The sequence below is a fragment of the Primulina eburnea genome, chromosome 3 (assembly GCF_022965805.1).
Source record: "Primulina eburnea isolate SZY01 chromosome 3, ASM2296580v1, whole genome shotgun sequence".
Classification (NCBI taxonomy): Eukaryota; Viridiplantae; Streptophyta; class Magnoliopsida; order Lamiales; family Gesneriaceae; genus Primulina; species Primulina eburnea.
Window position 1 is genome coordinate 3,929,204 of NC_133103.1, and position 22,473 is coordinate 3,951,676.

At 35.7% G+C, this 22,473-nt stretch overlaps 2 protein-coding genes and 1 pseudogene across 7 annotated transcripts; 2 read left to right on the forward strand and 1 right to left on the reverse strand.

Annotated features, from left to right (window-relative positions):
* Positions 1–340: 340 nt before the first annotated feature.
* LOC140825476 (uncharacterized) lies at positions 341–5,511 on the reverse strand. Of its 4 annotated transcripts, none has more exons than XM_073187281.1 (4): positions 5,026–5,511; positions 3,666–3,790; positions 1,985–2,097; positions 341–1,533 (listed from the first exon to the last, which is right to left on the reverse strand). In XM_073187281.1, the coding sequence occupies exons 2-4, from the start codon at positions 3,691–3,693 to the stop codon at positions 604–606; spliced, it is 1,071 nt and encodes a 356-aa protein (XP_073043382.1). In that variant the 5' UTR covers positions 3,694–3,790; positions 5,026–5,511; the 3' UTR covers positions 341–603. The 4 variants fall into 4 exon arrangements, with proteins under 4 accessions (XP_073043382.1, XP_073043380.1, XP_073043381.1 ...); XM_073187279.1 differs by having other exon boundaries at positions 3,666–3,812; XM_073187280.1 differs by having other exon boundaries at positions 5,021–5,511.
* Positions 5,512–9,896: 4,385 nt separating this feature from the next.
* On the forward strand, positions 9,897–13,386 carry LOC140825477 (subtilisin-like protease SBT1.8; annotated as a pseudogene).
* Positions 13,387–17,060: 3,674 nt separating this feature from the next.
* On the forward strand, positions 17,061–21,818 carry LOC140825478 (protein trichome birefringence-like 14). 3 transcript variants are annotated; one of them, XM_073187283.1, is made up of 7 exons: positions 17,061–17,258; positions 17,959–18,178; positions 18,825–18,971; positions 19,343–19,534; positions 20,200–20,395; positions 20,792–21,628; positions 21,737–21,818. In XM_073187283.1, exons 2-6 carry the CDS (start codon positions 17,965–17,967, stop codon positions 21,618–21,620), a joined length of 1,578 nt encoding a protein of 525 aa, XP_073043384.1. In that variant the 5' UTR covers positions 17,061–17,258; positions 17,959–17,964; the 3' UTR covers positions 21,621–21,628; positions 21,737–21,818. The 3 variants fall into 3 exon arrangements, with proteins under 3 accessions (XP_073043384.1, XP_073043383.1, XP_073043385.1); XM_073187282.1 differs by having other exon boundaries at positions 20,792–21,818; XM_073187284.1 differs by having other exon boundaries at positions 17,061–17,248; positions 18,024–18,178; positions 20,792–21,818.
* The last annotated feature ends 655 nt before the right edge of the window (positions 21,819–22,473 follow it).

Sequence of the window (22,473 nt, forward strand, 5' to 3'; positions counted from 1 at the left end):
GTTATTCTATGGCCAAACTTAATGATGGAGGTTGGCTGTGACGTAAAAAATTTGAAACCTTTTCCGATTCGTGTAGCTAAAAGTCTTTCAAATAGAATGACGTGGTTATAAAATGGTAAAAAAAATGGAGTTTTATTAAATTTGATTATTCATTTAAATATAAAAATTATTAATTTTATTCTGTTAGGTGGGCGATAATTTCAAGACATGGTTGACTGGTTTATCCACTCATCGCTCGAGCTTTTGCATTAATCAAGCAACAAGAATTGCGTCACTACTTCATTCTTTTTGTAGATATTCGAATTCCAAACAACGGTTACTCGTGTATGTAGGAGTCGCTTTCACTTGCAATTGACTGCTCCATCGGACTCGAGTAATCGAATAACGGATAACATCCATTGTTACACTAAAGTTTTATTCATAATGAAACGCACCGCCCCCATCACCATTACAGAAACAAAGACTGCGACACAACTTGGATCCTAAAACATTAAACGGTAGACACAAGAAAAAAAAGACTGGAACATAAACATAGCGAGGCACGAAACAAAGACAACAATTGAGAAACATCGATGGGGGGTACGTCAAAGGGTTGGGTTATCCTCATGGCTCTGGCCTACCGTTGTTGGGAACAAATTTACGCATCCAGATATGCTTACCATTGATGGAAAATTTTGCTTTGGTCATCCCACTGAGAATGCTGTCTATAAAAGCTGGCCTGTGGAATACGACTCTTGCATAGAGAGCTTGTTCATTGACCTTAACCTCTTGCATGTGGATCGACTCTATGCAGTTCCCATAGATCCTTGAGAAGAATTGCCTTATTTCACTTTCAGAGACGGGGTAGCCTTTAGAGAATGTAGCAAACATGGTCCTCACGTATAGTGCCGGCTCGTTTGCCTGAACCACGTTGTTTTGGGAAGGACGGGTGTCTACTTGAATGTTTATGTTAGAGAAGCTTTGCATGAAAGGGTCGTCATAAGATGACTGTGCCATCATCGGGTTCAAACCTAATGCAGCATGGCCTTGCATGCTCATCTGGCTATCGTTCAAGCTTTCACCAAAACCACCATAACAGGCTTTCTCCATAATGTCGGATAGTACAGGAATGTATACTTGCTTAATCAGGGTTTGAATTTCATGGTATGCAGTAAGTCGACGGAGGTGGAAATAATTGAGAGTGAGATCCTTTTGCACGATGCTCTGAGTGAGCGGAATTTCAGTTGCTTCAAATTGGAGCGGGAACTGGGCATCATCCATGCAGTTGAGGCATGCCATGGCCTCATCAGCTAGTTCGTTGATAAGAAACAGAGGTTGCGACAAGATCTTACTTATGACATTGCTAAAGCCTGTCCGTTCGAACCAAAGCCACAGTCCCATGATCTGCAGGCAATCTAAGGGGTTTCGCCAAAGATCTCGCACAAGAATGGTGAACAGTTGTCTATCAATCTTCTGAAAAATCTTGGATTCCTCTAGCGTAACAGAGGGAAATGAACCATCCATGAGACTATCCACAGCCAGGAGATGCCAAACCTGTTAAGCATGAACATCAAACCTGAATTCCAAGTAAAACTTAGATATAACAAAATGACAAAAGAGAAACAGGACTTGAGATAAGATAGTAACTAGCAGTAACCACCAGCCACCCAGAAAATCAAGAAAAGCAAAATCGAGAATGTGTGTTCCAGAGGAGGAAATGAAAATTAAAATGAGAAAGGGTTAAAATGAGAATCCATGCAAATGAGTAAAATAAAATGAAGAAGAATGCACGTTATTTGAGTCATCTTCTTAAAATCAGAAAAATCAGAGAAACAGATGCTCAAAGTCAGTTAGAAGATACTCATGGAGCTCATGGGAAATAAATCCCACTTCTTTTTTCTTCAGGAAAAGCCATGCAGCTGATTCAAAATTACAATTACATCAAACTCTAGACTAAGACGTCTAGCAGGCTTCTTTGCTAGGAGAAGAACCTAAGGCGACTTACTGTAAAAAATTCTTGAAGAGAACCTTTTTTCTTAAGGAACTCTATGACCCAACTCGCTTTATAAATATAATCACATCCATCGATGGTAGATGAAGGCATTAAGTTGTTTTTATCTGTTGTTCACAAAAAAACAAGCATTAACTGTGCTGAGTAGGAAAATTTCAAAGAGAAATAATCTTTAGTAGGTGAATTAATGTGATTGTTGAGATTATGACAATAAGCACTGGATGTATCACGATTCTTTTGTTTCAGTCAGAAGCCTCAGCGAAAGCATTACACTTGTTGCACATGAAGAAAGGTGAAGAAATCAAAGAACTCAATTATTCACCAAATCCACAATTTTCAAGGGATTACAAATTTACAAGACCTGAATTATTATAACGGGTCCAAAAGTTCTACACTTCTCTATCCAACCTTACCCAGTTCAATGTCTTTCTTCATATCAATTATGAAACCTAAAAAGTATAGTTTGTTTCACACTTTCTGCTTTTTGTAATTTTAGCAAACTTAGGTAAAGCAATGAAAATTTAACCTTATACTCTGGCAGAGCTTAACAATAAACATATTATCGCCTTAAAACTTACAGTCTTTTTACTCTACTCACCATAAGAACCAATATAATAATAATAATAATAACCTTAAGAAAAAAAGATCCAAGCACCATAATATTTTTATGGATTAAGGTTTTCTAAATACTTGCATGCGTGTTGTTGCCCATAAATATTTGCAGGGGCCCCATTCATGCTTTTTCAAATGCTGACTGTTGGAAAAACATCAGTAGTCCACAGAATTAGAGTAATCATACAAGAAGATAACAGCTTAATGATATTATCATCCCTGCATCAAATTAAGATAAATCTGTAGCTCCGCCAACCTGTCGATTAAATAGATGACCTGCGACAGGACCGAACAAAGAAGACCACGAGATTTGGCTTTCTCAAGGTAGTATATCATAGTTACTTTATGGGAGTCGTATATTAAACAAAAATAAAAAACAAATCTTTCTTGTAGATACCTTATGCCAGCCAGTGGGGATGAACCTTGTACATTTATTGCTACCAGTTATCTCATATTAAAAATTAATATCACCGTGTCTTCACTCTGTCGAGTATCTCAAGTTTGTCGCTATGCAGTTCGAAATCAACAACGGAATCGTTCATAATTTTGGCTGTTTAGCTAAATGGAACTTTAGATACTCGACAGAGTAACGACACGGTGATATTAACTTTTAATATGAGATAACTGGTAGCATCATATTAAAAAGTTTGTCGTTATGCAGTTCGAAATCAACATAACGGAATCGTTCATAATTTTGGCTGTTTAGCTTAATGGATGACGGCAGATTTTGGCTTAACTCATGAACGACAACTTTGTGCAACAAAGTTATCTCTTGCTATTCCGTACAATTCATACGTCAGACAATTGCGACCCAAACCATCCACTGTTGCGCATAATGACATGATATGTTCATTTTTAACTATTGACTAACAACAAATTTTGAGTTTGGGAACAATCACTACTTAATCGCGGCCACATTTCTAGGAGGTCACGTCAGAGCAAGCTGCATGAACTTCAAAAATTTACAAATCTGGACAATGATCAACGCAATATTGACAAACAAACGACTAGTCTATCGATAGTATAACCTAAATTTTGTCTGAAGCTAGATCATATACCATACCATAAAGAGCCTTCAACTGACAATTCATTGTTGTTAGAGCCTTTTCTGATCATTAGTAGAGCTCCTACAGCCATTGGTATTCCTGAAAGTTGATGATTCTGGTTGCAACGAGCATACTTTATCGGCTGTAAAAGATGATGAAACCAGCTGACAAAGACACCAAAGAAATTTCAATTAAAATTTTAAAAAATCCAAATATTTAAGAAGAGATAAAATTATAAAATAAAAAATTCAGAATATTAGACCATCATGCATGGATTTACAAGAACATATAGAGGCTCGACTATAGGCAAACTCAGCCAGACAGCAGCAACTTTTCTCACAGTGCGGAAGAGAGAGAGACATGTTTCAGTCTCTGTAGCACATGTAAATAGACAAAGGCAAGGCCAGTAATAACTTAAGAAAAAAAATCCTAAATTTCTCACAAGCAAATAAATGACTTGCCTTGAGAACTTTGGACTCAGTAAATTGATAAAAATCTAGTGATCGCATTGTAAAACCGCCTAACACGTTTTAGGCTTAAATACCAAATAGTTACCACAATAAGCAGAAGCATGCGAGGACGAGCAAAAAAAATAGTATATTATCTCGAGCTTCATGAACAAGCATCATATTCAGGATTCATAAAGTAAAACAGATACAAAAGAAAGATATTATTGGCGCTTTCATTGATCCATAATTCACATATCAGAAGCTGAGAGAGATGGAGCTAAGGGATGTCTAATGTAGACACATCAAGAAAAAAGTAATGAAATTTTTGACAGTTATTCATATCCTAGTGGGTTCATAAAAACAGGCTCTACGTAGCTTGCATTATCAAATGAATTGTTAAATAGAAATCTTAAGAACAGCATAGACAGCATAATCCGGCAGGCATCAAAACATTAGAAAGCAGCCAGGCAGATAGATGGAAGACGATGACAGATTTCTATGCTTCTCACTGAAATCCCAAAGTACAATGGCACAAAATAATAAATAGATTCCGAATTAACAAAACCATCCATAGTAAAACAATCCCACAGAACCTCATTTGTGCACCTAAGTCAGCTCAGAACAACACTGAGTTTTATAGCATTAGTGCTTTTCAAGTTTACGGTTAAATCTCCAAACGGATCGATTTAGGTCATCAATGACAGTCATCTTCACGAAGAGGAGTGTGTGTGAGATATATTCATCAATTCATACGCGTGTTTCTTGAAATATACCAGAACACCTAAAACCCCGAACCCTGGACAAAAATTTTTACTCAATCCAAAATGCAAGATCGATTTTAGTAATAACTGCTTCCAGAATCATCAACTATTCAAAAAATTGACTGACTTTAGTACACTGAAGGGAGGGGGAATGCTACGTACTTCACCGGGAGACCTTCATCCAAAGCATCCATTTTTCCCAAGGCAGGCTCTCCTTCACACTCACTCCACTCCGCCTCCCGAAGGACTCGCCGCTGTTTTCTTCTCATCCAAGGCGTGAAGGAAGATCCCCCCGAGCCACTCCAACCTCCAGCAAAACCAAGTAATGGAAAACTCCGGCGAGAAAACAATGTCATGTCGCGGTTAGCAAATCCCGGCATTTCGATCGGGGCCACAATTGTTCCTCTCCAAAGCTCATGGCGCCGCCATCAGCTAAGACATTGCGGCCACTCGGCGGCGGATTTCAGAAATTGAAGGTTATTTTCCTGTGGTGGCGGCCGGCGGGTGTAATCGAGTTTGAGTTTCAGTGGCTTTAGTGTTCAGTCTCAACCGTCCCTCGACTTCCATCGCTGAAATGGCTAATCTTACACTCTCATATATTTTGAATTTTCGTTAGTAAGTTTTTTTATTTTTGATTTTTTCGCCCAAATATATAACTTCAGCAGCTCTTTCCTTCCACAAAAAATTTCTCTTCCTCGAATAATTTGCAAATCCTACTGTAAGAAATCAAAATGATCCGAAAACAGTTGGTGGCTTATGGCACATCATGTACCAAAAAGACTTGGCAAAATACGGCCAGTCCTTTCCGATTCTATTATAAAACAACCGGTACAAACCCCTCCCTTTGTAATCAAAATAATAATCCATTTTAAATTTTAAAATATATAAGTTATAATTTTTATTTAAAAAATAATAATATTTTTTTTACTAAAATCATAATTCATACACGATTTTTTCTACATGAAACTTAATATTTTCACTCAAATCGGAATATTACACAATATCTTTCATAAAAAGATGATATTTTTGCGTGGAAAAATAATATTTTCGACATAAAAAAATTTTACGAGCCATATATTTCATAACATAACTCAAAAAATGATACATGGCAGTGAAAAATAATATTTGAATATAAAAAATAATATTTTTCATAGTATTGTTTGGTATAAAATTAAAAGTTGATAATATTTTATAATATAGTTCCAACGATTTGTCTTACATTACCAGTATCTTTTAAAAAATAAAAAATGGTCCCAATTTCCTAGTTTGTGACGTGAACGGTTCCTATTCTTCTTCTTTCTTTTGGAGGGAATCCCAAATCCCAATCATCTCGTATTTTGTTTTTTTATAAAGAATGTAAAGGCAATTCCACTATGAAAATAACATGTCTTCATGTACATCTTTTGTCAAAAATAATAGAATTGTGTCAAGATAAACTAGATTCCTCCAAAGAGCACACATTTATGAGTCGAGTATGTTTGACTTGATTAGCGGGTCTTGGGCAATATTGAATTTTGATCCCAGGTTGGTTGGAGCATTCTGATCATATCCTCAGCAGTAGGTCTGTATAGCCTGAATGACGGTAATTGCATGTAATTCATCGATCCAGTTGATATGTGGGTGGGGACTGTAGCTCTATTCATGACAGCATACAATTACCTGCCTGGAAATATCCGAGCTGAAACAAAAAGCACCTGGCCAACGGAATCTTACCCCACCATTCCCACAGCGAAGAAATCCAACGAGGTCAGGCAACTACTGCGGCATCAACGTTAATTTTGCAAAAACCATTTGAAGGGGGCTGCCATGTTTTGGTCTAGTGTTGCGAATGAAGGCCTGAACACTTTTTTATAGGAGAAGATACGAGAAAAGTGTCCAAAAAGCTGCGTGCTCTTTTGCAAAATGAATCCTATACGATGAGGCATACTTGCGACTTCCCGCATTCGAAGGGCGGAGCAAACAAAAAAAAAAAAATAACTGAGGGTTAAAGAGAACAGGTCTGGAATAAGTTGGAAGGGTCTGTTATTCAGGGAGGGATGTCTATGTTTTCAAAGATCCGAAGCTGTCGACACCAAAGCGTTTCAAATCCCATTACAGTGCCTCGACAAAACCAGGAATCTAAGCGGGTTTGGGATTTAACGACAGCTTCGGGAGAATGGGACTGGGATATTATCAAACGAGCACTTTGGGAGGTGGACATCCGTTGGAAATGCAAACAGTACTGCTCATGACAAGATCGTGTGGCATTATACTAAAAAGGAGATTCCACCGTGAAATCGGGTACCATCTTTCACTCACGACGGATGAAGTAATGGGTGGATTTGATAGTGTTCTGCACAAATTACGGAATCTTCAATGCTTTACCAGTTGGAGTCAACTTGGGGACACGGGAATCAGCATAGATAAGTTTTGTTCTTTTTCCAAACCTCTTGTCAAAATCAAGATAAGGGGATCAAAAACGTGTTTTTTTTTTTTTAAATTAAAAATTATGATTTAAGTAGGCATTTAAATATTTTTTACAATTGTTTTTTAATTGAAGGATCTCAAGTTAAAGATTTCAAATTTAAAATTAAAAAAAAAATCTTTGATTTGTATTTGCAATGAATTTCAAGCTTTAAATAATTATTTATTAAGTAATTATGACGAACTTCAAATTAATCCTTAAAAAAATTATTTTGATTCATCTTTCAAATAATGACTCAAATCTAAATCTTTTATTACAAACACAACCTAAATTCACATGCAACGTCATCGATGCTGGATGATTTGATATTCCAAGCATGGGCTTCCATTATTTTTTGTGTATAAACCTAATTGAAATGCAATTCAAACTAAGGCGAGGCCCGTTTTATTTAATTGACTTGGGTTGGCCAAATCATTTGCTACATTTAGGGAAGGATTTCAAAACCTATTTATTAGGTCTGATGCATAAATTTATCACATGCATCACAAAGGTGTGGGCTGGACCATAAATTTCAACAAACGAACCGTTAAAGTCAAAATTTTAGTCATTTGCACATGCAGTACTTTTTCCTTTTTTAGTAGGACTGATGTGTTACAAATTTTAGTCATTAATATATAATATGTAATTTTTTTAATTTGGGGAAATCAATTTGGAAGATGAAAATTTGAGTGGAGAAAAAAAGTAGATTTCGATTGTAATATAGAAAAGAAACCAACCAATCAATTAAAAAGAACATGGTGGTGGAAGTTACTTTCAGATATTAAAATTCACCAACGTTAATTTATGATGAAATTTACATGATAATAAGTAGAATTACAATGTTCCACATTTTCAATCTATTTTTTTCTTCATGGAGTTAGGGTTAATTTTGGAAGTTCCCATAATATACTAAAAATATTTATTATATCACCCTCTTACTTTATTATATACTAGTGCATCTACGCATGTCTTACGTGCTTATATAATATTTTTTATAATTCATTTAATTTATATTTAATTGAAGATCAAATATAATTATAAGGAATAGTAAGACACTATACTGTAATTTTTGATATATAAATTAAAAAATAAAAGAATAAAAAAATGTTATCAGTAAGAATTGAACTCATAAGTCATAACCTTAACCACAGTAAACAATGACTCTATCCGCTGAACAACATATAACTTAAATTAAATTTTAACAATTTATTAATTTATATAATTATTAAAACAGAATATAACACCAAAATTAGTTACTCTGAATGTCTCAAACTTAATAAAATAATATAGATAAAATAGTATGTATATATATATTATATATAGAGTAGGACTCATGTGAGACCAGTCTCACGGATACTAATCTGTGAGACGGGTCAACCCTATCCATATTCACAATAAAAAGTAACACTTTTAGCATAAAAATTAATACTTTTTCATGTATGACCCTAAATAAGAGATCCGTCTCACAAATATAACCCGTGAGACCGTCTCACACAAGTTTTTGCCTTATATATATATATACATACACTAAAAATAGTAACATAAATTATATAATAGATAGTAATAATTACGGATTAATTTATTTATCTCGTGCAAGTGTGAAAATGATATTATCCCCTATATTTATTATTATTATTATTATTATTACTATTATTATTATTGATTCATGGGCAAAAGGAAAGGAGTACTCTTCATTTTCCCGTAATATTATTATTATTGATTAATGGGCAAAAGGAGTACTCTTCATTTTCCCGAACTGATTACGTGCATTCACAGAGTGGAGGAACTCGTGCATTGAACCTTTTCGATAATCGCAGTTAGTTCAATGTATTTTAAATGGATCATAGAGTGTCCACGCTTTAATAAATTGATGCCCTTTAATAAATGAGTGTTAAAACGCTATCTGCTTTTTAAAAACTAAATAAATTTATTTTCGTTATAAGGTCTGGATTCCGAACACAAATTTATCATAACGACATGCAATGTTTTGATACACATGTGATCGTACCGACGTATCTTAAAATAGTGGTTCAACGGGACGGTCAGATCGAAACACTGTTATATTATATAAAATATTAATATGATATATATTTAATATATTTTAAATGTTTGTATTAGAAAAAAAATATATAAATTTTATTTAAAAAACATTGAATCGATTAGATCGGTTTTTGATAATTTATTTGACAAAACATACAGAGTAGTCAAATTATGCATTTATATTAAATTAATTCGTATGTGCATCATATTTTAATTTTTTTATTACAGATTACAAATATAGTCCACACGACATTTAAACCCAAGCATGATCTGACGCAGATGGATGCTTAGAAGTGCGTGCCTTCTGGTTAAGTATATTATATTATATTATAAGATCATACAATTTGAAGAAAATAAAAGTAATTGATTAAAAATGTATTTTTTTAAAAAAATTATAAATAAATAAATAAAAGAAAAACCGTAAATTAAGAGACGTAAACAGGTCCACTAAGAAAAGAAACCGCCACGCCTAAGCAATTGACAGTGGTATTCTCGTAATAAAAATAGAATTGAAGCCTTATAGTTAGCATTTTGCCCTTTATAAACCCAAAACAAGCCACCGTCTTCTCTATCACACACATATTTTCCTTTTTACAGCGCACCTTTTTTCGTGTTCATTTTCCCTTCATTTCTGCAACCATGGGATTAAACTCCGGGATTTTCTCCCATGGGATCTGCTTTTGTGCCACCTTTTTTATTTTCCAGGCCTTTTTGGTTTCGGTACTAGCCAAGAAAACCTACATTGTTCGTGTTAAGCACCACCAAAAACCCGTTTCTTATTCGACCCACAGTGAATGGTACGCCGACCATTTGAGTTCCTTTTCCCCAGAGTCTCTTCTGTATACCTATGACGCCGCTTATCATGGCTTCGCCGCCGTGATGGATATGGAAGAGGTAGAGTCCCTCCGAAGATTGGATTCTGTTCTCGGAGTCTATGAGGACAGAATTTACTCCCTCCATACCACTCGTACTCCAGAGTTTCTCGGGCTGGATGCTCAGCTTAGCCCGTGGACAGGCCACGGTCTGCAGGAACTCAATCGGGCGTTACAAGATGTTGTCGTCGGGGTTTTGGATACAGGGGTCTGGCCTGAATCAAAGTCCTTCAACGACGTCGATATGCCGGATGTGCCATCCAGATGGCGCGGCGAATGTGAATCCGCGCATGATTTCAATCCCAAAATCCACTGCAATAAGAAACTTATTGGTGCGAGGTTTTTCTCCAAAGGTTATACTCAAATGGTGTCGAGTTTGAAGATGAAGGATTTGCAATCCCCGCGCGATTTCGATGGCCATGGAACTCACACGGCAAGCACTGCCGCTGGGTCTGAAGTGGCGAACGCCAGTCTCTTTGGGTACGCGAGGGGAAAAGCCCGAGGTATGGCCACCCACGCCAGATTGGCGACCTACAAAGTTTGCTGGAAAACAGGTTGTCTTGGTTCCGACATACTGGCCGGAATGGACCGTGCAATACGCGACGGAGTCGACGTCTTATCTTTATCCCTTGGCGGTGGATCTGAGACGTACGCGCGCGATACAATCGCGATAGGAGCTTTCTCTGCGATGGAGAAGGGGATTTTCGTGTCATGTTCAGCAGGAAATAGTGGGCCTGCTAAATCGTCACTGACGAATGTTGCGCCATGGATTATGACTGTTGGTGCCGGCTCGATAGACCGGGATTTTCCGGCTTTTGCCGCATTAGGAAACGGGAAGAAGTACACTGGTGTATCATTGTACAGTGGAAAAGGCATGGGTAAGGAGGAGGTGGAACTAGTGTACAATAAAGGCAAGAACAGTTCCAACAATTTGTGCTTAGCAGGATCCCTAGATCCAACAATAGTTCGTGGGAAAGTGGTGCTGTGTGACAGAGGGATCAACGCGAGGGTGGAGAAAGGTGCGGTGGTGAGGGATGCTGGTGGGGTTGGAATGATACTGGCGAACACGGCGGAGAGCGGGGAGGAGCTCGTAGCAGACAGCTACTTATTGCCGACGGTAGCAGTCGGGAGGAAAGTGGGTGATAAGATAAGACAGTACGTGAAAACCCAGAAGAAACCGAGGGCGCTTCTGGGCTTCGGTGGGACGGTGGTGAACGTGAAACCGTCTCCGGTGGTGGCGGCGTTCAGTTCGAGAGGGCCCAACACGATCACGCCGCAGATATTAAAGCCGGATATTATCGGGCCGGGTGTGAATATCTTGGCAGCTTGGTCTGAAGCAGTCGGGCCCACCGGACTTGAGGTAGACACTAGAAAGAGTCGGTTCAACATCATATCTGGTAAGTGCCCTTTAACGGCTATCTTCCGAATTGTTGGTAATTATTGGAAAGTCTTGTCCCTGTCAAGCTTTTATATATAATAATAATATATAAAATATATCAAAAGATTGGGTACGTGAGTACGATTATTTATGATGATTTTTTATTACATGGTGTTTTTAAATTGTTTATTTGATGAAAAAATTAAAAGATCAAATAATTTTTGAATCCGAGCATTAAATGGATCTTTTAGTATAATATGCATGCTTTGCTGTCTACTTTCTAAGAGTTTGAGAGCTTTAATACCTTTGAAAAAGATTCATTGCCCTTGAAAAGTCGCGCGATGGACGTTACTCGTACGTTGAAAATCGATGCATTTGCGATCGTATTATTCTTCCTTGTTGACTTTTGTTCTACCTACTATACGTAATAAGGTTTTTAGCCGCTAGAATCTTGTGGCGAATATATTCAAAAGATGAGTTTTGCTAAAACTGTTTTTCACGAGTTTTTTTCCCAGAAAATAGTTGGCCCAATTGTTGGAAAATTGTAACTATAGTGGTTTATAAGCTCGATCGAACTAAATCATCGCGCTTAAGGGTGGTAATTTATTTATCAAATTTCTTGTGGGTTAATATCAGGTTAAAATTTGCAGGCACGTCCATGTCCTGCCCGCACATCTCTGGCCTAGCATGCCCTGCTAAAGGCAGCGCATCCAAACTGGAGCCCGAGTGCCATCAAATCCGCCTTGATGACCACTGCCTACGTACTTGACACCACCAACTCCCCTCTTTGCGATGCAGCGGACTACTCACTCTCCACACCATTTGCTCATGGTTCCGGCCATGTCGACCCTCAGAGAGCCCTCTACCCTGGACTCGTATATGATGCCACCCCTCAAGATTACATCACCTTTCTCTGCTCTCTGAATTACACACTTGGGATGATTGAAACCATCTCTAAACGTCCTAATGTCACTTGTGACAGGAGATTTCATGACCCTGGCCAGCTTAACTATCCGTCTTTCTCAGTGTTGTTTGGTAAGTTCAGGGTCGTGCGATACTCTCGGGAACTGACCAATGTTGGAGCAGCTGGGTCTGTCTACAAGGTTTCTGTTGAAACTCCCGCAAACGTGGCGGTGATTGTTAAACCGTCGAGCCTTCTTTTCAAGACCGTGGGGGACAAAAGACGTTTCACTGCAACATTCGTTTTGAAGAAGGGCACGAATGGGTCTTCAGGGAATGGGTTTGGGTCGATTACTTGGAGTAACGCTCAGCATCAAGTGAAGAGCCCGGTTTCGTTCTCGTGGGTCCGGGTCTGAGAGTGTATCAACGTTCTGTAATTTGGAAATATTGCATTATGCGACCTGATGTGTGTTCTGGGAATCTACAGGAAGAAGTTGCTTGTAGATTATAAAAGTAGAGTGGATAATATATGTGCTTGCCGCTTTGTTTGGTTGTTCTACGGGGATTATAGCCAAAGATTACTTTTTTAATGGGAAGCTGGTTGGATCTTGGCCTAAAGTTACCAAGATTTTTGATGTTTAAACTTTTCAATTGCTTGCATTGCAGTATTTGGAGTGGATCGCAGTTCCAAGGAGATGTGCGCGTGGTTAATATGACGGCAGTTGAACTTGAATTCTTATATAAAAAAATACACACATTCTCTGCTTTTGTAAAGAGAGAGTGCCCGTTTTTTGTTCAACTCTTCCAACACATAATCATATAACAAGAGAAGCATGTAAAATGGCCGGTGATAAGTTATATTATTTGAATTATTTCCAAAGTATTATTGATTTAATCTCTCGATTATTTTTAAACTTTGATTTGTTGTATTTTGTTTAGGATAATTGCATTTATCTATTGTAAAAAACGAATTATATTTAAATGTTATATTTATCTATTTATTAAGGTTTATGAAAATAACAGATAAACTCAATAAGTTTAACAAATATTATTAGGATCAAACATTTATCACTAGATAAAAATATGTAGTTGTAGTCAAGGAACAATTTTATTTCTTTATACTCGTGAAAGCATTGAATTCATATACTTTAGTGTTGATAGGTCGAGCTGCCAAGTCTATGAGTTATTAGATGTATGTGTCTATATGATGGAGCTGTCTCGTATCCATTAGAGATCGGTCTTTCTCTATCCTATCATCAGACATGTCCGTGTAAAGACAATATCACTCGTTAAGATTTGACGACACTCTTTTACTGTTCACCTACTCAATGGATCAAGCAAAACAATATCATTAGTTTGACTCACGAAAACTTCTCAAAAGTCACTTCTCCTAGTATTACTTACTCATGTACGCTTAACTCAATATTTTTTACTTAACATGTATAGAAATATATTTATTAAGAGACTTAAACTCATTAATGCGCTCTGATTTTAATTGTTAAGATACTTAGTACTTACTAGGTGAAAAGTTATCGTTGTTAGCCAAGCGAAACTTTATTTATTTAAATTTGCGGTAGTGGAAATGTACCTAATTGAGTGCTAATGAGTCTGACTGTTTGGCCGATGAGTTTGAGAAGTTGCATGTCTATGTATACTTGTGATGTCTTATATCCCTTAAAAATCAGTTTTATAATTTCTCTACCACCGAACCTAATCCCAGCATAGAAAGTACTACCCACTAAGCTTTGACGACAATATTTTATGATCCATTTAGCCTATCAGATCATGCGGCACAACGTCAATAATCTGATATACGAGAACCTTCCAGAAAGTCCTTCATCTCAATACTACTCTCACTCATGAATAATTAACCTATCGATTGCAAACACACATGTCGAATTTGTAAGTATCTTATATTTATTTACCTCACATTTGTCGACGTTAAATGTAATAAATACAAACATAAAGGAAGCGTGTGTGATGTTAAAATTTTCTAGTTGTTTGTTAATTCACAAGAATGCATATTTAATATTTAAAAATAGTTGATTTTTTTTTAGTTAATATGAAAAAACTTAAGAGAGGTAGGTGAAGAATAATTTAAATTTTTTAAAGTAAATTTTAGATATATTAGCATATATTTTGTAAAAAAAATCAGATAATATGAAAATATAAATTATAAATCTTATTTTATTCGTAACAGGTGTCCTTTCTAGAAACAGCCCATTCGCAAGCTGTCTCAATTCTCAATATTGACAAAAAGAACACGTCTTTTTATAAGGTCACAAACAACATACAGCAGTTCCCTTGGACAAATCCCCCTTCAAAAAATATATTACTAGTTATGCACTTATATGTAATTACTGTGTGAAAACTATTATTATACCTTCAAAAAAAACTATTATAACAATAATAATAGTACTTTTTATATGGACGATAATAATAGTCAAACTTGTGTTGGACGATATCACGGGTTGTATTTGTGAGACGAAATTCTTATTTGGATCACTCATGAAAAAAATATTACTTTTTATGCTAAGAGTATTACATTTTATTGTGAATATGAGTAGGATTGACCCGTCTCGCATATTATGATCTGTGAGACGATCTCCCATAAGACCACTCTTATTTATAATTTTAACCAAATTCCCGCCACACGAGTTCGAAATCACGTGGCCATTGTGGTAAAACAGATCCAATGATTCGGTTCGTTAGTACGGTAAAAATGAAATTAAAAATTTAAAAACAAAGAAAGAAAGAAAAAAAATGGGGTCAACGAACTCTGCCCATCATTAATTCGGAAAATCTATGGACTGTCGAGTTGAGCAATCCAATCACACACGATGATGTTTCCTAAAAATAAGAATATAGTAGGTTTTTTTTATTTTAATACAAATTGTATTATAACATATTCATTAGCTACTCAAATATATTTATTTAATATTTAATTATATTATATTAATACAATTTCTGAGCGGTATGCGAACTATCAAATAAAATAATTTGAACTCGAGTTCGAATATCGAACATGTTCAAATCCAACTTAAATATAATAATTTGAAATACAAGTCTAATATTATCTTAAAAAACTTACAAACAGACTAATTCGTTTGACAGTCTAATTCACACCATCAATGCTGGCATGTGATATCTCTAGTGGAAAGTTGTCGAACATAAATACACAATCCCGTGGTGAAAGATTTAATTTCCACCACTCAACTAACTGCCAACAACAAGTCGTCTTTTCAATCATGTACTCTCATTTTGTAAAACGCACCTCCATTAATTTTACAGCACATTATTAAATTTATATTATTATGAAAGTTGATTGATTCAGTACCGACATCATATTTTATAAATTTCTATTTACGATATCGTATTGGAATATGACCGTACTATGGAAGGAATCGTGGAAGCACGAGTATTCTAAATTTAAGCTTGAAGTTCGACAAAAACGTCTCATTTGGAAAAAAAACGAAAAAAAACTTAGTTTTATAATTTAGATGTTATTTTTTAGTTTTAATTATGATTAAACATGTCTGATAATGATTTGACAAATATTTAGCATTTTTTAATGTGGTCTAGTTGCAAAAACAAATAAATATTATAATTTTGAGATTTTTAAGCTTTTATAAATATGAGAATTAATGCATTAGATTTCAATTTATCATATTTATATATTATTTTATCTATTTATTGGTTTGAGATAATTACAATTACATTAAAGATAAAAAAACGTTTTTTCACACTTAAATTTGTGTTAATCTCCCTTAAACTTGAAAAGCTTGGAGCTCGACATCCACGCTTCGGGACAACGCTTATTAGAACCTTAGGAAGCACATCCGTAAAAATAAATAATATTAAATATGATAGGTCTCTTATATTAGATCTGATTATCTATCTCCGTTGCACAAAATTAATTCGTGCGATAGTCTTTAAAAAATTTTGTGTACTAAATAGTATTCTTTATGATTCGCATTTAAAGTAAAAAAAATTTACAAATCAAAATATTAATAATGAAATTTGATCAAGTAATCACTCTCTATTTTTTTTAGTATTAAGCAACATCACATATGAAACCAAGGGATATTTAGATATTAAATAATGTGAAAACGAAATATCTTAGAATTTTTTGTACAAAACAAAAAATAATTGTAATATTATCGATGTAAAAAGATAAAAAAAAAAAAAAAAAACTTTTTCATCTATATCAAATAGTTAATAGAGTAACGGATTTATATCTTTATAAAACTGTTTCACAAAAATTTTGTGTAATAAATTATAAAATTTAATTATTATCTATTAAATAAATTATTTGCAATATATAATAATACAACAAATAATACCTCAGCAGCCAATCCAGGTACATGGATATATCATTGTCAAAATAGAATTCAGTAATTATATAATTATAAATAAAATAAACTAAAAACTAAAATAGGATGAACTTGGATCTCCTGTTCCTATATTTGTCCCAAAAAAAAACATATAATATAATATTAATATTTCAAATACTCGACACGTGGCCTCCTTTGTTATATTTTAATATCGCCTTTTTCTTTACCCATATCATTCTCTACTCCGTCACCTCCGCCCAACGGCCACCCTACTACAGCTGTTGGTTCCGCGGTGGCGCTTCCATCCCTCCTCCTCCCTTGCTCACACACATTTATTTTAGGAGAGTTGTTTTTTAACGAAATTTTATATTAAATCTTAGCATTTTCCGAGAGTTCCATTTCTACCGGGGTCTCTGATTTCAGGTAAAAATCTGTTATTCTTCGCCGTTTTGTTTAAGTAATCCATTTTTTGTTACTGTTTGATCAGGTTGCTTGATTTGCTTCTGTTTTGTTTGATCCAGGTTTAGCAAATTGTATGTTGTTTTAAATTTAATTTCTTTGTTCGGAATTCCGATTGTTTCTTGCGTTGTAGTTATGTTTCGTTTCTCTTTTTTTTTTTTTTTTTTTTTCTCGCTGTACTTATTTTTATTGTCTTAGTAGCTTGAAATGTAAGCTTTTTCGTATTGTTTTTGAAAAGAAATAGATTAATTTGTTGATTATGCTTTAGCCGATGTACGATCTGAGAGCCGTGGGGATTCCAATCCCTATGCTGTCTGTATGTACTGTTGAATTTGGCGGAGTGAATGACGGTGATATCATTTTATTTTTGTTTGGGAAAGGAAGGGTAGCGGGCGGTTATTTCAGCAATATTGAGCACTTCGTGTGTGATTAGAACGATGCTCCATTATTTTGTGATTGACATTCGTGTAACATGACGAGAAAACTATGAAGAAAAAACAAATCGGACTGTCTTCAAGTTGTAATGGTAGGCTGATTCCAATACCAATGAATTTATATACTAAATATAAGAAGGTGTGTATTATCAACCTTTAGGGCCGGGATGCTGTTTATGGAACTTCAAAAATCAGTATTGTGGACTAATGATCGTGGAATATTTTGTACATCCGATCTAGAAGTAGATGTTCAAGTGTTTTCATGTTGAGGTGAACTTGAATCTGTTTCACTTGGAACTGTCCAGGATGAAGCGAGGCATATATGGACTTAAAGTTCAACAAGTCTCTTTTATCCTCCTTGGTTTGGTGTGCGCAATGATGCTTGGGTTGACATGGAAGAAGACGACATTTCTGACCTCTTTCGTCCCAACTCGAAGTCATGTCTTGGAGCTTAATCGAGGTGTGTCTTTATTCATGATCTCCATCTGATTTCACGACCATGATCAACCTATGTAGAATATGGACTTTTCCGATTTTATAATTGCTGATTAACTGTGAACTTAATCCGAGCTTTGGTCTGGAGTGAATTGTTTTATGAAGGTAATGTCCATGCCATCGTATTCCTATGTCATTTCAATTAATATGATAAAGAAAAGAATAATTTTTTTCTTTCAAATGTCTGATCTTGAACTAACTTCAAGTCTAATCTGCTTTTCCCGCATAAGAGCTGATTGTGATCCATGTCTGTGATAGCTGGTGTACTTTGGCACAATCATCGGCAAATGAATTAAAAATATTTATTTAAGGGAATGAATAGGAATGTTAGATGTTCTATTTTTTGACTTGACGTAAAAATAATGTGTTTTTGTAAAAAAAGTAAATGGTTGCTGTGTCAAGGACTGCCTTCCTGTGATTATATTCAATCTATAAGAATATCAGTTGATTTGCATAACTGTCCAGATGAAGAATTTTCCTTACTAGTTGCTTCTAAATACTTCCCTGCAGAATAAATTCTTGCAGTTCGCCAGGCATTCATTTGACCGTGCTTGTATTACACCTGATATCAAAACTTCTTACTGACGAAGAATTTCATCTGACTGTTACAGATGAAGCAGATATGATGGAAATTTTAGCTGGAAAAAATAGTTCTGAGGAAAAGGAGGGGAACGGATATGAATCAGTAGGTTCTAATGGTACAAGAGAGTCTACTGTTAAGAGAGGAAATAGTGAAATTACTATTTCTGCAAACATAGGTTGGTAATTTTGTATCCGTTTGTTTTTATAATAACAGTGACCTATGTTATCATTGCAAATCATTTGAGATTATTGGTTCCATATGTCTTTAAAAGCCTTGTTGTTCCTGTGTTTACTTTATATTCAAGTACCTTTTTGGTCATATGGTATCCTTTTACATAAATATGGAAGTCTTTTTCTAGTTGTCCTCATACAGCAGATTGCTTTTTCCAGTTCATATGATTTTTATACGGTATCTCCATAGTTTAGGCCACCCTTCAAGGTTTCTTCACATTCAATCCAATCATTCTTTCTGTAATCAGCATTCAGTTATTGCAGTCGGGTCTTCAAGTTTTTTGAAAATTTGTTAAATGAATTCATTTTTTCTCAGTCCAAACAATGGCAAAAAATTTATTCCAAAGAACTGGAGCAGAAGAACATTCAGTTGGAAAAAATAAATCGAGAGAAGGCGAGAGTCATTTGGCGGCACCAGTGAACTCTGCAATTGAAGAGCCATTTGTCAAGAGCGCGCAAACCGGAAACATTCCAGCAGCAGCTGATAAGAAAGTACATACAAAGAAAGGTTCTATACCAAGTTCCTTCATTTGAAAACTAAATGTATGATAACCATAATAGATTATAAAGGCCAGATGACAAGTTTTGTGGGTTATAGTTATGACGGCTGTTAAAACAATAAAAAACGTTATGCATGGACTGCTATAGAGTTTAAAAAATTTGAGTTACCATTATCACTCTCTATAATTTTTGGTAGAGCTATAAAAGCATTTGGTCCTATGATTGCTATCCAAGCTAACGTGTTTGGTTTCCTCCATAAGTTGTAGTTTATTATGATTACTGATGGGAGGATTGCAAACTTTTGATCATACAAAAAGAATTATGTTGTTTAAGGCTTGCGCCTCGTTCTTTTAATATGACTTAAGTTACTAGAAATTAAGGGTTTGTCAATAGATGTACCAAATTGATTGCATGAAAATGTAGCACATGTATAGAACATGGTTTACTGATCATAGCATTAGAACATTTAGATTCTGAATGAGCTCCCTCTATCCATGTGGATAAGCAAACAAATAACATCGAAGGGATTCTAGTATTCAAAAAATTTGACTTATGATTTCGGTCTCTTATTTATTAAATTGTCCTTTTCTCATTTTTATCATGTATGGGTGGTATCTTTAACATAATCTGAAACATATTTTATGATTATGCTAACCATGCTTAGTTTTACAGGCTGTAATTATGCCAAAGGTAAATGGATCTTCGACGATAGTCGTCCTCTATATTCGGGTTACGATTGTCATCAATGGTTGTCGCCCATGTGGTCTTGTCGTCTCACGCAGCGAAAAGACTTTGACTATGAAAAATTACGATGGCAACCCAAGGACTGCGATATGGTAAAATTCACGGCTTCCAAGTTCCTAAAGAGGTACGACTAACAAAGTTCAGTGCTTGTCGAAACATAAAAATGCAAGAAATTGGATGGTTATTGTTCTCTTCGCATGATTCTCTGGAATAATATCATTAACAAAGTTGTGAGAATGGTGTCAAAAAGGTCAACTGTTATCTTTGTTAATTGCGACAAATGCAATTGTGATGTAGTGTTTCTGCTCCTTGATTTACGCTCCCTGAATATGATCATTCTAGTTTGCTATGAAGTGTGCACAATTTTTCTCCATTTTTAGATTTGCCCATTTCATCTAAATCAGAGATACTTCTTATTTTACAAAAAAATGCTGCATGTCTTAGGAATGATGACATGAAATTCTAACTGCTATATTTACTCAAAAACAGAAAAAGTTCTAAAATGTCATTCTTCTTGCAGAATGCATGACAAAACTCTAGCATTTGTCGGTGATTCATTGGGTAGACAACAGTTCCAGTCTCTCATGTGCATGGTGACAGGCGGCAAAGAAACATCCGATGTTGCAGATGTGGGGCATGAGTATGGTCTTGTTAAAGCTCTTGGTTCTGCAAGGCCTGATGGATGGGCTTATCGGTTTCCTAGTACCAACACCACCATTCTTTACTACTGGTCGGCCAGTCTTTGTGACATAGAGCCTATTAACTTCTCAAACCCGACCACCGATTTTGCGATGCACCTGGATCGACCTCCTGCATTTTTACGCCAATATCTCCACAGATTTGATGTTCTTGTCCTCAACACCGGACACCATTGGAACAGAGGAAAACTCAAGGCCAATAGATGGATCATGTATGTTGGTGGCGTTCCCAACACGGATAGGAAGATTGCAAATATTGTGGGCGCAAAAGATTTTACGGTCCACAGTATTGTCAAATGGGTAAATACCCAGCTCCCAAAATTCCCAGGCCTCAAAGCATTTTTCCGATCTATGTCGCCAAGACATTTTTTCAACGGAGACTGGAACACTGGAGGTACCTGCGACAATACTACCCCTCTATCGAGTGGCAAGGAAGTTTTGCAAGATGAATCAGGTGATCCTCTCAGTTCAGGAGCAGTGAACGGAACCAGTGTTAGACTTTTGGACATCACAGCGTTGTCTCAGCTTAGAGACGAGGGTCATATTTCACGTTACAGCATCAAAGCAACACCTGGGGTACAGGATTGTTTGCATTGGTGCTTACCAGGTGTTCCGGATACTTGGAATGAAATTTTGTTTGCTCAAATATAGTTCCTAAAGTGGTTTGAAAATTATATTAAGTCGCCAGCTAACAAGTATTCGTAGGAGTTACGGATGCTATGCCAATGGAAACGCAGTGTTGGTTGGGAAGATCACCATTGATATAGATGATCATGCTCGCAGGTTATTCTAATTTGTTACTTCATTCTCGCTAATTCTTGACGTATATATGATATTTTTTCTCAGATAAGCCTCATGTACACTAAGAAAATTATTTGCATAATATTTTTTTATCGTCTTCTTCTTTCTTGGCCTTCAGAAATATCGAGTACAGCTAGCACCTCTACCATATTTGTATACCAACGAAGGTCGAGTGGAACATTCAGTTGGATTTAAGTGCTGGCACCAATTGAATTTGCTGATTAATGTAATACGGATTGGTTCGATTTGTATTTTGATAAAATAGTTGTAAGAAAGCTATCTCGTGTCTTTCCTTCCACGTACGTAAGTGCTTGAATATATAAATTCGATATGGATTTCTACAAAAATGTTTAGATTCGGTTGACGGGTTCAATGATTTTGGAATCAAAATTGACCATCAAGATACTGAGTAAGAACCTGAATGTTTTGGTTTTTTAGATAGATTCGTCGCCAAAGGTTAATTAATCCCTTGCCCGAAATTAGTTTTTCTTTTTCCTACTTATTTAAATAAAGTCAGTAATATGATTCCCACGGGATCGATTATAGTTATACGAAACCTTTGTTCGCTCCATGGTCAGGTGAGTCGTGTATTCTGTATGTGTAACTACTCTGTGCGCCTGTTTTTACGTGATTTATTCTGATTATTCTGAAGCAACACCTTGTTTCAGTGAGGGTATATCGATAGCAGTGTTCTAAAAAGTCT

Bases quoted from the DNA above. Each gene is read 5' to 3' on its own strand.
- LOC140825476 (XM_073187281.1), bottom strand. From the start codon at position 3,693: ATGAATTGTCAGTTGAAGGCTCTTTATG. The intron at 2,098-3,665 runs GTATGGTATATG...TGTGAACAACAG, and splicing joins TCAGTTGAAGGCTCTTTATG to ATAAAAACAACTTAATGCCT. The intron at 1,534-1,984 runs GTAAGTCGCCTT...CATGCTTAACAG, and splicing joins CTCTTCAAGAATTTTTTACA to GTTTGGCATCTCCTGGCTGT.
- LOC140825478 (XM_073187282.1), top strand. From the start codon at position 17,965: ATGTTCAAGTGTTTTCATGTTGAGGTGAACTTGAATCTGTTTCACTTG. The intron at 18,972-19,342 runs GTTGGTAATTTT...ATTTTTTCTCAG, and splicing joins TACTATTTCTGCAAACATAG to TCCAAACAATGGCAAAAAAT. The intron at 19,535-20,199 runs GTTCTATACCAA...TTAGTTTTACAG, and splicing joins GAAAGTACATACAAAGAAAG to GCTGTAATTATGCCAAAGGT.